Source organism: Nicotiana attenuata, unplaced genomic scaffold (genome assembly GCF_001879085.1).
Source record: "Nicotiana attenuata strain UT unplaced genomic scaffold, NIATTr2, whole genome shotgun sequence".
Taxonomy (NCBI): domain Eukaryota; kingdom Viridiplantae; phylum Streptophyta; class Magnoliopsida; order Solanales; family Solanaceae; genus Nicotiana; species Nicotiana attenuata.
In genome coordinates, this window is record NW_017672213.1 from 36,779 (window position 1) to 51,170 (window position 14,392).

Below are 14,392 nucleotides of genomic sequence, written 5' to 3' on the forward strand. Positions count from 1 at the left end.
AAATTTTTCCAATAAGATTTTTTTAACTTTTAAATATTTATCTTTTTTTAGGTTAGAACTTAAAGAAAAAATATAAAAATTACATTTAAAAAAATAATGGGCCGGCCCGTGGAGGCCCACAGCCTACATAGGGCTGGGGTGGGCTGACCATTATAAGGCCCATCAAAATGGTGGGCTAGCCCAGCCCGTCAATTGCTAAAGCTCATATGGGCTGGGCTGGGCTAGCCCGACCCCGCCCATATTGACACCTCTACTACTTGATACCCATAATTTGCAAAATAATATGCTTTATTTCAAAGGTAAGAACACGGAAACATCTCGCAGCAAAGAGTATGCCATTTGTCAAAGTAAACGCGGTTGGTCTAACTCCTAAGTTATAACCCCAATTCCAACAACATATATATTTGTACATACAGTTTTCCACTTAATCATAATTAATTGTTGTATATTTTTGTCTTATTAACTTACTATAAGTTAATATGATTTAAAGTCAAATTATATTTCAATATAAAAGAATTCTTTTGTTATATTCTCTCCGGTCTACTTTAATTAATTTTTTGGTCTTTATTTTTTCTGGTCTATAATATTTGATTTTTTCAGATATAAGATATTAATTTTTTTCCAAAGTTGCCCTTGGAATAAAATAGCTAGGAGTATTTGTTATAAATTCAACGAATAAATTAAGATTAACTTAATTAATTTTATTGTTAATTGATGCTAAAAGATGAATTTTTTAATATATGTAAAAACAAAACAAAAAAATTAATTAGAATGAACTTGAGTTGAGCGAGTAGTAGAAAGAAAAGATTATTACTAAAAAGGAAAGAATACTTTTTTACTTGCTTTCATCTACAAAAGGAAAAAAAAAACAGAAAAACAAGAGTTAGAGGAGAAAATTGGAGGAGGGAGAATCGGGAGAAAGCATTGGACTACATAAGGAGAGAAAGCGTGGAATGCTGAGATCTTGTGGTGAGGAATCAAGAATCAATACGAAAGTTTAGTGTGTATATGGGGGGTGGTGGTACATTTGTGGATGGTGTTCTTCGCTGGTTTCAACGTCGTCACAGCAATGAAGATGCGATCTTGACTGATCTTCAGAAACCCCATAATACCCATTTACAAGAAAGAGCTGAAGATAATAATAATAATCAAGAGTTTACCATTACTGACGATTTTGACATTACAGGTCTACAACTCATCAAAGTACCCAAACGGCTTTGTTTCCCTATTTCTGCCCATTCTTCAATGGATCCTCTTAAAAAGGTTTCTTTTCTTTTTTTTCCCTTTTTGTCCTTTTACCTACAGAATCTTGGATCCCCTTTTTGTTGTCTTTTCTTTTGGATTTTACTGTTTTACTAGAATACTATTAACTGCTTAATTTGATGTGGATGGTCTGTTTTATAAGGGCAGCCCGGTGCACTAAGCTCCCGCTTGGTACGGGCAAGGGCCGGACCACAAGAGTCTATTATACACAGCCTTACCCGGGGCTCGAATCCGTGACCTCCTGGTCACATGGCAGCAATTATACCAGTTACGTCAAGGCTCCCTTTGTGGATGATCTTTATTGATGTCTGTATTTCACAAACACATAAAGATTGTAGCTTTTATTGACAATATGAATTTTTATTAACTTTATATTTATTGTTACAAAAAAGTGAGTACATGCAATGGTATATTGCACCTACTGATTTAAAATCCTTGACCCTTCTGTTTGAGAATGGGATTTTTGCAGCTTAATTCATTCTGATCTTTCAGTCTGTATGTTCAGCAGTTGAAAATTTGATAGTCTTTGGTATCATTGTGATCAATGATCGAATATTCTCAGGCATAATGGTGCTGTAATTTCTGCAAATTCATAATTTTGCCCAGAAATTTGTATTTATGTTAAGTTCTAATAGAAAGTATCCGATGGATTTTGGTCCATGGGGATGTCATGTCAAAGCACCAGCTTTCTTGATTGCTTAGCTTTTCCTATTCATGTCAAAGCACCAGCTCACCTTGTTGCGTACAATAGATCCTTATGATCCGTCCCTTCCCCGGACCCCGCGAATTGCAGAAGCTTAGTGCACTGGGCTGTCCACTGTATTTGTATTTTCTAGCACATGAAGTTACCTTTAATCTCCCCTTATTATATTTTAACATCAATGTCAATTTACATGGTTAAGAGGAGGGCGTGGGGTATTGCTGCTATTTCACCTTTCAGATGTATATGAGATTTTTTTTAATGGGATGTTCTTTTCCAGAATGCGTTGGAGACGGAATTCTTTACAGAATATGGAGAGGCAAGTAGATACCAAGTTCAGGAAGTAATTGGAAAAGGCAGCTATGGAGTCGTGGGATCTGCTGTCGATACCCATACTGGTGAAAGAGTTGCAATCAAGAAAATTAATGATGTATTTGATCATGTTTCTGATGCTACAAGAATCTTGAGAGAAATCAAGCTTCTTCGGCTACTTAGGCATCCAGATATCGTAGAAATAAAGCACATTATGTTGCCTCCTTCTCGGAGAGAGTTTAAAGATATTTATGTTGTTTTTGAATTGATGGAATCAGATCTCCATCAGGTAATTAAGGCCAATAATGATCTTACTGCTGAGCATTATCAGTTTTTCCTATACCAGCTTATGCGTGGACTAAAATATATTCATACAGGTTTGTTCTTTGTATAATTTGAAACGTGTTTTTTGCTACCTGTAACTATAGAAGTAGAAGTTAAAGTTACCTATGTGATAACCAAACCTGCCGTTTTTGCCCCCTTACCAGCAAATATTTTCCACCGGGATTTAAAGCCGAAGAACATTCTTGCTAATGCTGACTGCAAGTTGAAGATTTGTGATTTTGGGCTTGCTCGTGTATCATTCAATGATGTGCCATCAGCTATTTTCTGGACTGTAAGTTCAAATTTAGAAGGCTTCCTTTCTGCCATTGTTTTTTTATACATGCTTTTTGACTGGTATTTCTGATACATTTATCTTTTCTGATGTTTTAAAGGATTATGTTGCAACTCGATGGTATCGCGCCCCTGAGCTATGTGGCTCCTTTTTCTCTAAGGTAAGATTTTTAACCTTTTTTTCTTCTTGATTTTGTATGCAACAACTGCAATGGCACTAATTTTCAGAGTTTAATAGTTCGTTTTGTTTCGTATATGCAACAACTGCAAGGCACATATGTTGAGTACAGTTAATGACACCTGGTGTTAATGTATTATGTTCAAGATTGTTACCCATTATTTTCTTACTTCAGTCTTTTGCACTTAAGTGTCAACGTATTATGATCAAGATTGTTCCCCATTATTTTGGTACTCCGCTCCTCTAGTCTTTTGCTTTCCTTTGAGATTCCTAGATTATATGTCATTCTATTTCCTTAGGGAGAGGGAAAAACACTTGCGAAAGTTATTATTTTTCACTATAAAAGATTTGTGGCTGACACTTCATGTACTTATACGCCGTTGCAGCCTTTAACAATGTCTGCAAACTAGATTCATTTTATTACAACTCGAAAATGCTGTGATTGAACGATTAACTGCAGCAAACACCAAAAGTATAAAAAGAAGAAAAAAAGGAGAGTCTCAGTAGTAATTCAGGAAAGTCACATCATTATGAGATCTACAACTTCTTGTTAGCAGAAGATGTTAGCTATTTTTCGTATACCCTATGCTAGCTGTGTTGAATCGGAGGTTCATTAAAGGTTTAAGGATAGTTAATAAGCTATGGAGCTACTTGTTGGAAAAAGTCAATTCAAATTTAAGAACTTAGATAGTAGCATAATTTCCTTGAATTGAATGATTAGAGTATCCCTCTTACAGCATGTGCTCCACCTTCTGTTACAAGTATCAATCTCCCGAATCTACTGCAGTGCTCATCAATACTGTGGGATACCTGCTTATATGGCCTGTTCTCCTCAATTGTTCTGCAACAGTGAAAGGTCTAATTTATTGGCTGTTTGTCGGAGGTGGATACAGAATTTAAAGGCAGGTGGGTGCATCATACAGAGCACTGCCTATGAAGTCGATCCACCACTAGTGAATTTCAAGTCGTACGATGAAAATTACCAAGTCAATGGGGCTATAGGAAAAACGGAGCGTGTTCTGCTAATGTTCAAGTAACTGCCTAAGGAATTTGGAATTTTCAACATTTCACAAGTCTAAAAAATGTGAGATACTAAAAAAATTAATAACAATATTATTTCACATAGGTTGTCATATGGGCTTTTAATATTAACACAGATCGCGCCACACTTTTTCTGGCTTTGAGCGTGAACGTGTCGGGTTCAGTTAACCTTTTGAGAAGTTCTTTTCCAAGTTTAGTTTGAGTCTGGTTCCAGCATTGGCGTTGATATAGGCAATGGATGAGATGCTAAGAAGCTACATCTCTTGCATTTTACATTGAAACATGGCTTGGGGACCTATAGTTTATACCGCTTTAAAGGCAAAGATTTGTTCCTTGTCAAATTTTGATAAAAGAATTATATTTGGAAAGACGTGGTTTCACTATGAAACCACTTTATCATACATGTGAAGACTTCATTTGTGTTTTTGACAAATCTTTGTAGACTCATTTACATGTGATATATACTATCTCTGAGAGTTCTCTATTTGCAGTATACTCCTGCTATTGATATTTGGAGCATCGGATGCATATTTGCAGAATTGCTTTCTGGAAAACCGTTATTTCCTGGAAAGAATGTGGTGCATCAATTAGACCTAATCACAGATTTGCTTGGGACACCTCCTCCCGAAACAGTTGCAAAGGTCAGTTGTGATATTATATGCATTTCTTTCTGAGGTTTTCTTTGATATTGTGCTATTCTTTTAGCACCATCCTGATTATTTCTGTATGCTTTCTGTTCGGAAGTATGTGTTTATTACTTGCAAGTAGACATGTTTGAGAATAAAAGATAAAGTAAAAAGAGTTTTTTGCTGAGAGGTTCCATGGCGTCACCTTTTACATGCCACTTTATTTTTCTTATTTTATGAACTTTTTTTTTTAAATTCAAAACTGGCAGATCAGAAATGAAAAGGCAAGAAGATACCTCAGTAGCATGCGGAAGAAACAACCGGTTCCATTTGAAAAAAAGTTTCCAAATGCAGATCCTTTGGCGTTACGCCTACTTGAACGACTGATTGCATTTGACCCTAAAGATCGGCCATCGGCAGAAGAGGTAGTGATTGAAAACAAATCAATGTTACTTCATCTGCTAAAGGAATTTCTCAAGTCCAATTGGCTTAGAAACACTAATTGTGCCTTTTTCTTAGGCATTGTCGGATCCATATTTCCGTGGTTTATCAAATGCTGATCGTGAACCATCTAGACCTCCAATATCAAAGCTTGAGTTTGAATTTGAGAAAAGGAAACTGGCAAAAGAAGATGTTAGAGAACTCATCTATCGCGAGGTGCTGCTTTCTTTAGTATAATAATAAGGGCTACCTTGTTAGTGAAATGGTTCAAAGGACTGACTTTAATCTTGTCCTGGGCAAAACAGATTTTAGAATATCATCCTCAGATGCTTCAGGAGTATCTTAGTGGTGGAGATCAGACTAGTGGCTTTATGTATCCAAGGTTAGCTGCTAACTGAAGCTAATTCTAATACATTTATGTTCTTTCTTTTCTAAAAGTTGTCCTGCCTCTTTTGCATGCAATAAAAGCTAGTATTCTTGGTCTTTTACTGGTGGTCAACAAATATAAGGTACATCTAGAGTGTAATTGCTACTCTTTCGAAAATGGAAGAATACCACAAAACATACACAATTTTTTTCTTCCTTTTAAGTTTGGAAAAGTTAGCTGTGCTGGAAGTTGTGCTCCTCCCATCCTCCCACAGATGCAGACACAGCAGTGAATCTTCTGGAAATCAAAGGCATTAAGTTTTCAGCAATGAGATGAAAATAATTTCTTAAAACCAAATACCTCAGGCCTCTCTATTCTGATCGTTGTGCTAGCAATACTGTTGTATAGGAAGGATTTCTGCGACAGTAGGGTTGCTGCAGACTTTTAAATTTTAACACTAGGATTGCAAATGAATATTCATATTAGTTTTTTCAACAATGTTGTGTCCGAGCCAACTTACACACACCTCGACTAATCCGCCTAGGATCTGCCGTCTCTTACTAGCACAAGTACCGGGTAACTTTGCCCACCAAGACTTAGCAGATTGGATGAAGTCTCACCTAGTGTCGCCTCTGCTGGAATTTGAACCTAGGTTCACTAGGTTTTCACTCTGATTAGTGATTGTCTGATCCATGGTCTTGTGTTGGATCTAATTGATCATCCTTCTTTTAATCTTTTGCAAAGACATGAGTGCTCTTTATCATTTTTTCTCTGTCACATATAGTCGATTGTCATCTTTCAGACTCCCACTTCATATAATTAGGCTAATATATTGTGTCTAATAAGGTTTACCTGCTTCTATTTCTGAAGATTTATTATCTTTTGCTATTCAAGAAATATTGATCATGGTCTTTCTTTTATGTCAATTTTAGTGGTGTTGATCGGTTCAAGCGACAATTTGCACATCTGGAGGAGCACTATGGTAAAGGTGAACGTAGCACCCCGCTTCAGAGGCAGCATGCTTCCCTGCCTAGGTGTGTGGTCGAATCTATGATTCTTTCTCTGTATTAAACTACACGCATCATTATGCTACAGATAAAAAACTTCAGATTTGAGTAGTTTCTCTGAAAAATCAAATAAAACCAAGGTGTTTTAAAAATACTTTGTGCTTTTACATATGGATGTAGATTTTAGAGTTGCTTGCATTTGTGCAATGACTTACTATTTAGCTCTTATTGTTTGGATATTTCCTTTCTTTTTTGGTCACCGGCGACCTTTGGATTTGTTTACCTGTGATTTCAATCGAGTAGCATCCTATGTGATTTCAGGATGATGTTGTGCCTGTTAAAATCTTTAGTTTCTCCACATACTTGTACAAAATTCAAGTATTACAGTAGATTGCTAGTTTGGTGTTGTACTTTAAAAGCCGAGGGATGTATGTTTGGTTGCATATATATACAGTAAACATATGAACTTATTTTTTTTTTGGAATTCCTCCGCTGCAGGGAGCGAGTTCCTGCGCCAAAAAATGACACCTCTTCCCAAACTAATGATTGTGAAAAGCGAACTGTTTCAACAACTCTTCAGAGCCCACCAGGGCAGTCTGAGGGATCAGAGAACTCAATTATCGGTACACAAAACGGAACTAATCATGCAAACTACAGTGCTCGTAGCTTGTTGAAGAGTGCTAGCATCAGTGCTTCTAAGTGTGTGGAAGTTAAAAGAAGAAACACAGAGGTACTCTTTTTATTCTTCTCTTGTTGCTCGCTTTTTGGATATTGCAGTGAGTCTGCTGTTTTCTTTCTCTTATTATATATTTCAAGCATTATCTTCTCCGGTAAAGTTGCTTCCATGTAACCAGGAGTTTACGGGTTCGAGCCGTGGAAACAGCCTCTTGCAGAAATGCAGGGTAAGGCTTCGTACAATAGACATTTGTGGTCTGGCCCTTCCCGGGACCCGCGCATAGCGAGAGCTTAGTGCACCGGGCTGCCCTTTATCTTCTCTGTAGCTTTTAAGCTCTAGAAAATCTCATCGGTATTTAGAACACCAATAATCTGGATGACTTCTTACTTATTACTATTTTATTTTATTCTGTTTTCCCTTGCTCTTCGTCTGATTGTTGGTATGATATGTTTTGATGCTGTATCAGCTTCAGTTAGTTTTAGAGCTTATAATCATAGTTCTAATAATTTTGAGGTTGCAATCTTAACTCCATTGATTTCTCTGCTGATGTACAAGTCATTCAATCATGTTCACTTGGATTGTCTCAACATCAGCGACAGTTGTATTTCCATAGAAAAATGAAGAAAAGAACAAATGCAGATAGTAGCAATAACTGTACACTCAATAAAGCAAGCGATGAGAATAAATTGGTTTAAAAACCAATTGAATGCCAGTTCTTGCATCTTTTATATTACTTTACTCATTTGACAGGACTTATTCTTATTGATAAATGTTTTCATAGGAAGAGCCAATTGAAGAGGCAAACGAGGAAGTTGATGATTTGTCTCAAAAAGTTGCTGCTCTCCATGCTTAATTCTCTGCAGTCCTCTTATACATTACATTTTGATGATGTGCTCTACCATGTCACTGCTTATCCTGCGAATCATCAACATTTTGAAGGTCCGCTCCTTGATTTCAGGTAGAAGCTAATTGTAGGCTGTCAGTTCGTTATTTGTGCTATAAAAAATTTGTTGTGTACCATGAGAGAAAATGCTCCAGCTATTTGTGGATCGGAGACCATTTTTCTCTCCTTAGATGAGAAGGATAGTTATTTGTAACTAGTTCAAATTTGTAATACCTACTATTATGCCTTTCTCGAATACCTTCCCGTGTATGGCCTATTATGCAATTGGCTACAAGATGGATCCAGTGGCATCCGCAGGCTGATCCTGATCTTTCCTGGTCATGTATTGATATCGAAATGCCTGATTACTCAATTATGTCATTGATAATTTCCCCTCAGTTGCTACAGATAGTTTATGAGATACTGCTGTTATACTGGATGCTAAACTGGAGCTGGTATCATATGATTCTGATTCTTAGGCTGAATAGGGGTATTATCACTACTTTTAGCGTGTACCAGAAACTATTTACATCCGGTAGCCGAAGAAGTGTATAAAATTTGTATAATTTTTGTATATAACATACATAATGTATATATATACAAAAAATATACAAATTTTATATATTTTTTCGGCTATTATTTTTACAGCGCCATACAAATGTCATTTTACCGGCTGAATATCTCTCAACTGCTTCTGGTTCTATTTGTGGTGCAAACTATAAATATGGATCAGTGTATAATTTTTTGTGTATTTTTAACATTTTATAGTACTTTTCATTTGTTTGCACTTAATGGAGGTTTGAATCTTAATCATTCAGATCTCATACATTAAGTGCGTTTGTTTTTAAAGTCTGAATCTTAATTATTCAGATCTTAATCATTAAGTTTTTTTTTTTTTTTTTTTTACTTCACAACCACTTAATGGGTCTGAATAGGTCTGTACGATTAAGATAAATAACAGAGACTGAATTTCATTAAAATGCTATCACATATTCATTATTAACTGCCGCCACCGCCTACCATTATCAACTACCACCTGCCACTACCCCCACCACCACCACCGCCACCTCTACCACCACACCACCATCATCCTCAATCATAGCCGCCACCATTATCGACCATCACCACCCACTATCCCCACCACTTCGACCACTATCATTCTCGCCCAAAATCAATACTTATCCACCTCAACTACCACAACTTACCACCCCATCACCATCAACAACCACAGCTGGCACTGCCCATCATTATAACCTACCACCACCCACCCACCACTTTCCTCAGTCACAACTACTACCATCACCCGCCATTATTAACTATCACCATCCACCACCACCATCCTCAATCATAATCGCCACCACTACCAATCACTACTAGCATGAACCACCATTATTAATCAAAACTATCACCAACCATCGCCTCTAGTCGGCATTCACCCGTTATCCATCACCACCAACAACTATCATATTTTAAAAAACTATATATATTTTATTGATAGAATATTAGATTAGTTAGTATTTCATTTGAATTTTATGTTTATTAATTTTCAAATAAAATAAATTTTATACATTCAGATGTTAAAAATCAAACGGTCTTAATTATTTAGTATTCAGATCTTAATACACATCTTAATATATTCAGATGTGTATTCAGATTCGGATGCCTTAATCTTAATACACATCTAACCTCCATAATCTTTAACTTGTATTGCAATAGCTCAAATTTATGTTTAAGTTCTCACATTGAACTAATTAAAGGACTGTATGTGAAGATTTGTATAGTAGCTGTGGATTTTACTGTTCCTCTCTGTGGTTGGTTCTTAAATAGCATATGTCTAGAATTCAGAATTCTTTTCACTGAGTCTGAATGTAAAACTATTATGGCGATATGTAGATTTTACCACTCTAGCTGATTTAAAGTGCTACTTAATAGTATGAATTTTTTTAATACTTTACTACATAGTAGGGGTGTTAATGGTTCGGTTCGGCCGGTTATTTTATAAAATTTGTACCATACCAATCTTTTGGTTATTCTATTATGTATAACCAAAATTAGACTTTTCGAAACCATCCCAATCATGTCAGTTTCTCTTTGATATAGGTACGGTTCGGTTATTTTTCGGTATTTTTTTAAATGTCATGTAAAATTCACTAGTAGACGTAGATGTCACACCTCCTTTTTACACACCTACCCCCGAAGGATAGTGTATAAGGGAGTTTTTCCACTTTAAGTGACATTATTCGAAATGGGATTATTTATTTATCAGAGTCGCCACTTGGGATAGGTTTGACTTTTGGTGTCCCAAGTCACCGGTTTGTCTTGAATCCCAAATCGAGGAAATTTTTGACTTTCCAAGTGAAGTCTGCGAACCAGAAATTCTGAATAAGGAATTCTGTTGACCCGGGGGAAGGTGTTAGGCACCCCCGGATCCCGTGGTTTTAGCACGGTCGCTTAAACTATCATAATTGGCCTAATATCTGATTTTAAAACATGTTCATCCTATGGTGCAATTTCAAAATTATTTACCGCTTTTAATTAGTTTTAAGGAAAATTGAACGTCGTTTAAAACGCGTTTTTTTATCGCGTCACATGAAATGCACCCGCAATCTAAAACACATTTTATTCGACGTTTTAGGATTTGGATTTGGGTCACATGAAACGCACACCCGAGTTTAAGGAGGTAATATTATTAAATGACGAGCCTAAAGCAACTAGCGTGTTGATATCTTTGCGGGAAGCCATGGAAATTTGCTAAATGGCCTGCCCGATTTCTAAGTATTCTAATGGAAATAATTAAAGAGGGCCACGCAATTTAAGATTTTTATTTGGCGCCACACACCTCAATTTATTTTAAAAGGACGTCCTAAAGATGAACTATTATTATCTATTAAGGATTGTCTCTAAAAAACTTAATTAATTGGAACTATGAATCGACTACTATTAAAAGCATTCAAGAAAACTCGGGCCTCAAGATCAAGTCCAAACTCAAACAAGAGGATCTCCATTATTGAAGACCCCTTAATTCAAGTTCGCTACTTAACTTGAAAGGCCCAAGCCTGCATTACAAAATTAAACCAATAACTTTAAATATGAATTCAGGCCTTCAGCATATTGGGCTTCGGAACTAGCCCAAGAATGAGGAAAATTCAGTCAGCTTTTATGAGAAGCTGTCCAATGTTGGGCCATAGTACAAGCCCAATTTGGGGCCGTCTCTAACAGTCCACAAAATGCACGGGTTCAAGGGCTGATAAGACTTGGACTTCTTATTAAATAACTGGGCCCAATGTTAGGCCTAGTTTTCATGGTCCAAATAATGTAACCAATAACAGAGACGAAATCAATATTAATACATGGCTGTGAGATCCGAGATTTGATTACCTAATTTAAACTTTGATATCAATTAACGTTAATCCAACCCATAGACTAGCTTCTTTTAGACTTCACTTGGTAATTAGTGGATAAACAAATAGTGATATACATGTGCATGATTTGGATTTATCTTTTCAGACCTCAAACTTCTAATCAAGTTTCCTAGAGGCTAAGATATAGGAGCTAATGCATTAATACAAAGGATTATTTCCAGCACCTATTAAACTAACAGAAACATACTAATACACGTCACCCAATCAATACGCGATTTAATTCCTGGTGGAGCAAAACTGGAATTTGAAAACCTAATAAGGAACGTTTGGAATAAACATTCACACACAAAATACAGGGGTAAGCATTGATAAACCCCAAACCCATTTCTACATTCGAATTGACACTAGCTTATGAAACCTATCTAAATTACTAGAACTGAAACAAACAAATAGAAACCTGTTACAGTTCACAGTCCGCAATTAATACAATGAGGATTTAACTAAGACATGAAACTACTTGAAATACAATAAATCATTAAAACAGAAAAATCAATGCATCACTTTCATTCCATTTCCAACTGGAGAGCTACATTGGAACAGATTCAGGATGCGTACCTGGAAATGTAAGGAGATGTAAGAAGAGGGAGAGGTCAGCAACAATGAACAACAGTCAACAGCAGCTTAAGATCAGTTTTAAACCCAGGAAATGGTATCAAACGGCCCAGGAAATAGTTTCAATGCAAATAGCGCCAGTAAACAACCAAACCAAGCTTGAATGACCCAACCGAACTTGAAATAACCCCAGAACCTCTAAAACCTCAACTACTGAAGTTTCAGAATTTTCAATGCCTGGAAATCTAAGATTTAAACTCTAAATACTCAAAACTTTCAAATTCTGCAGGATTTTGGTTGATTTTCAGTATTCCCTCTCTCACTTTCAAATTTCAAATTTTTTTGTTTTTTGGATTTGAATTTCAAGTTTGCAGATTCTGTGGATTTCTAAAACCTTTGAATTTTGAATTTCAGATTTCTAGAACTCTCCCTTTGAATTTTAAATTTTCAGATTTTCTTAGGCTTTCAAACTTTGAATTTTGAATTTCAGATTTCTGGATTTCTAAACTTGTTCTGCAAGGCAAGGTAAGCTACCTTTTATAGGCAAAGATTAGGGCAATTTTCAGATTTTTCTTTACACCTTTGCCCCCTCTTTATTTTCAGTTTTTTAGCTTAAAGTCCTTAAAGGACTGACTTTTTTCCCAAGTAATACCGCCCAATTTCCTGAATTTCAAATTAGAACCCCCATCTAGAAGGTTCTAGGGGGTTCTATTTCAGTTATTGCAGGGATTCTCCTATTGAACTACCTATACTACCCTTGATTCATTTCAGAAATTACTAGCCTAGATTAACTAACCCCAGCCCTTTTAAACTTGGTCAAAATGACCATGGTTAATCATCAAGGACTGGGAATTACTCAGCTATAACCAAACAGGAATCCTATCCTAGTTTGAACTTGAAATTAATTCTAATTAATACAATTACAGGCTACTACTATGAACTAGACAAAAAATTAAGAACAAAATTAATACAAAATCATGCTATCTATACCAATCAAACAGAAAAAATAAGAATCAAACAGAATTAATCGGAACACAAAGTCATGCTATCAATACGAACAGAAAAAAGAAACTAGAACTTAACAAAAGAATCTAAGAAAAAAACTGGCAAACCAAAATTAAGGCATCATTATTAATTATGACAAAGAACTAAACATGAAGGAGATATCAATTTCAATCAAAGAAGATTTATTATGCAAAGAAAAAAGAAACAGGAGAAAAACAAATAAAGAAAGAAAGAAAAATCCCGAAAACTTACTGATTTGGCCTCAAACTGACTGACTCTTTCATTTGATTCCCCAAATTATGTTATCTGCCTATTTTTGCCAAAAATAAACAGACAACATTATTCGAGGATCAATTGAACACTAAAAATCCGAGCAAGGTTGAAGTTTCTTATGGACCTTCGAAACTGAACCCTAGATCTAGGATTCGAACGATTGTGGCTGGATTTGAAAGGGATTAGTTTGAAATATAGGGAGAGGGGGTCAAGGTGAGTCCATGGTGTGATTTTGGTTGGATTTGGTGACGGCGCCGCCGGACACGGCGGAGGCGGCGGCTAGGTTTTCGTTTATTCGACGAGTTTGGGGGGGATTTGAAGGGAACGGGGAGTGGATTGGGAAAGAGGGGAAGCAGAGGGAGCTATGGTGTTAATTTGGGGGGATTTGGACAATCACCGCCGGCGGAGGCGATTTCCGGCCGGCGGCTTACGGCTGGGGACGGTGGCGTTAAGGGTTTCTGATGAGAGGCCTGAGGGAGACGAGGGTAGGGGGTCCTGAGGGGGGGGGGTGGTGTTATTTGGACAGTTATATACTTAAAACACCTAGCTTCCCAGCCGTCCGATCAAGGAACCTCGACGGCTAGAATTTGAGATTAGTAAAACGATGTCGTTTAGGTTATTAGGGGCTGGACCGGTTGGGGTGTTTTTGGACTTGGACTGGGCGTGGGTTGAGATGGGTATAGGGGTTTATTTGGGCTGGTAATTCATTTTAATAACAGTCCCAAATCTGAGCATTAACGGGCCCCTTTTTATTTACATTTTCAATTCTTTTAATTCTTTTTCTTTTATTTGTTTTTCTCTCTTCTTTTTTTTTTCAATTTTAAAACTAAACTAAAATTGAACCTCAAAATTAATTCAAACTACCTAATTAAGCTACAATTAGCCTAATACCAAATTAAAGGAAATTAATAAACCTAAAAACTAAAATTAAAATCAAACCAAACAAATCAAAGTTTCTTTATGATTTTTTTTGTATTTTTGTACAAGACTAATTACTAATTAGTCCTAAAATATGTGAAATTAAATCCTAA

The 14,392-nt window shown here is 36.3% G+C and overlaps 1 protein-coding gene across 1 annotated transcript; it reads left to right on the forward strand.

Annotated features, from left to right (window-relative positions):
- The first annotated feature begins 815 nt into the window (after positions 1-815).
- On the forward strand, positions 816-8,550 carry LOC109212348 (mitogen-activated protein kinase 9-like). Its single transcript, XM_019375980.1, has 11 exons — positions 816-1,263; positions 2,244-2,652; positions 2,764-2,891; positions 2,992-3,051; positions 4,601-4,750; positions 5,005-5,160; positions 5,255-5,392; positions 5,482-5,558; positions 6,476-6,577; positions 7,049-7,280; positions 8,008-8,550. Exons 1-11 carry the CDS (start codon positions 1,009-1,011, stop codon positions 8,077-8,079), a joined length of 1,779 nt encoding a protein of 592 aa, XP_019231525.1. The 5' UTR covers positions 816-1,008; the 3' UTR covers positions 8,080-8,550.
- The last annotated feature ends 5,842 nt before the right edge of the window (positions 8,551-14,392 follow it).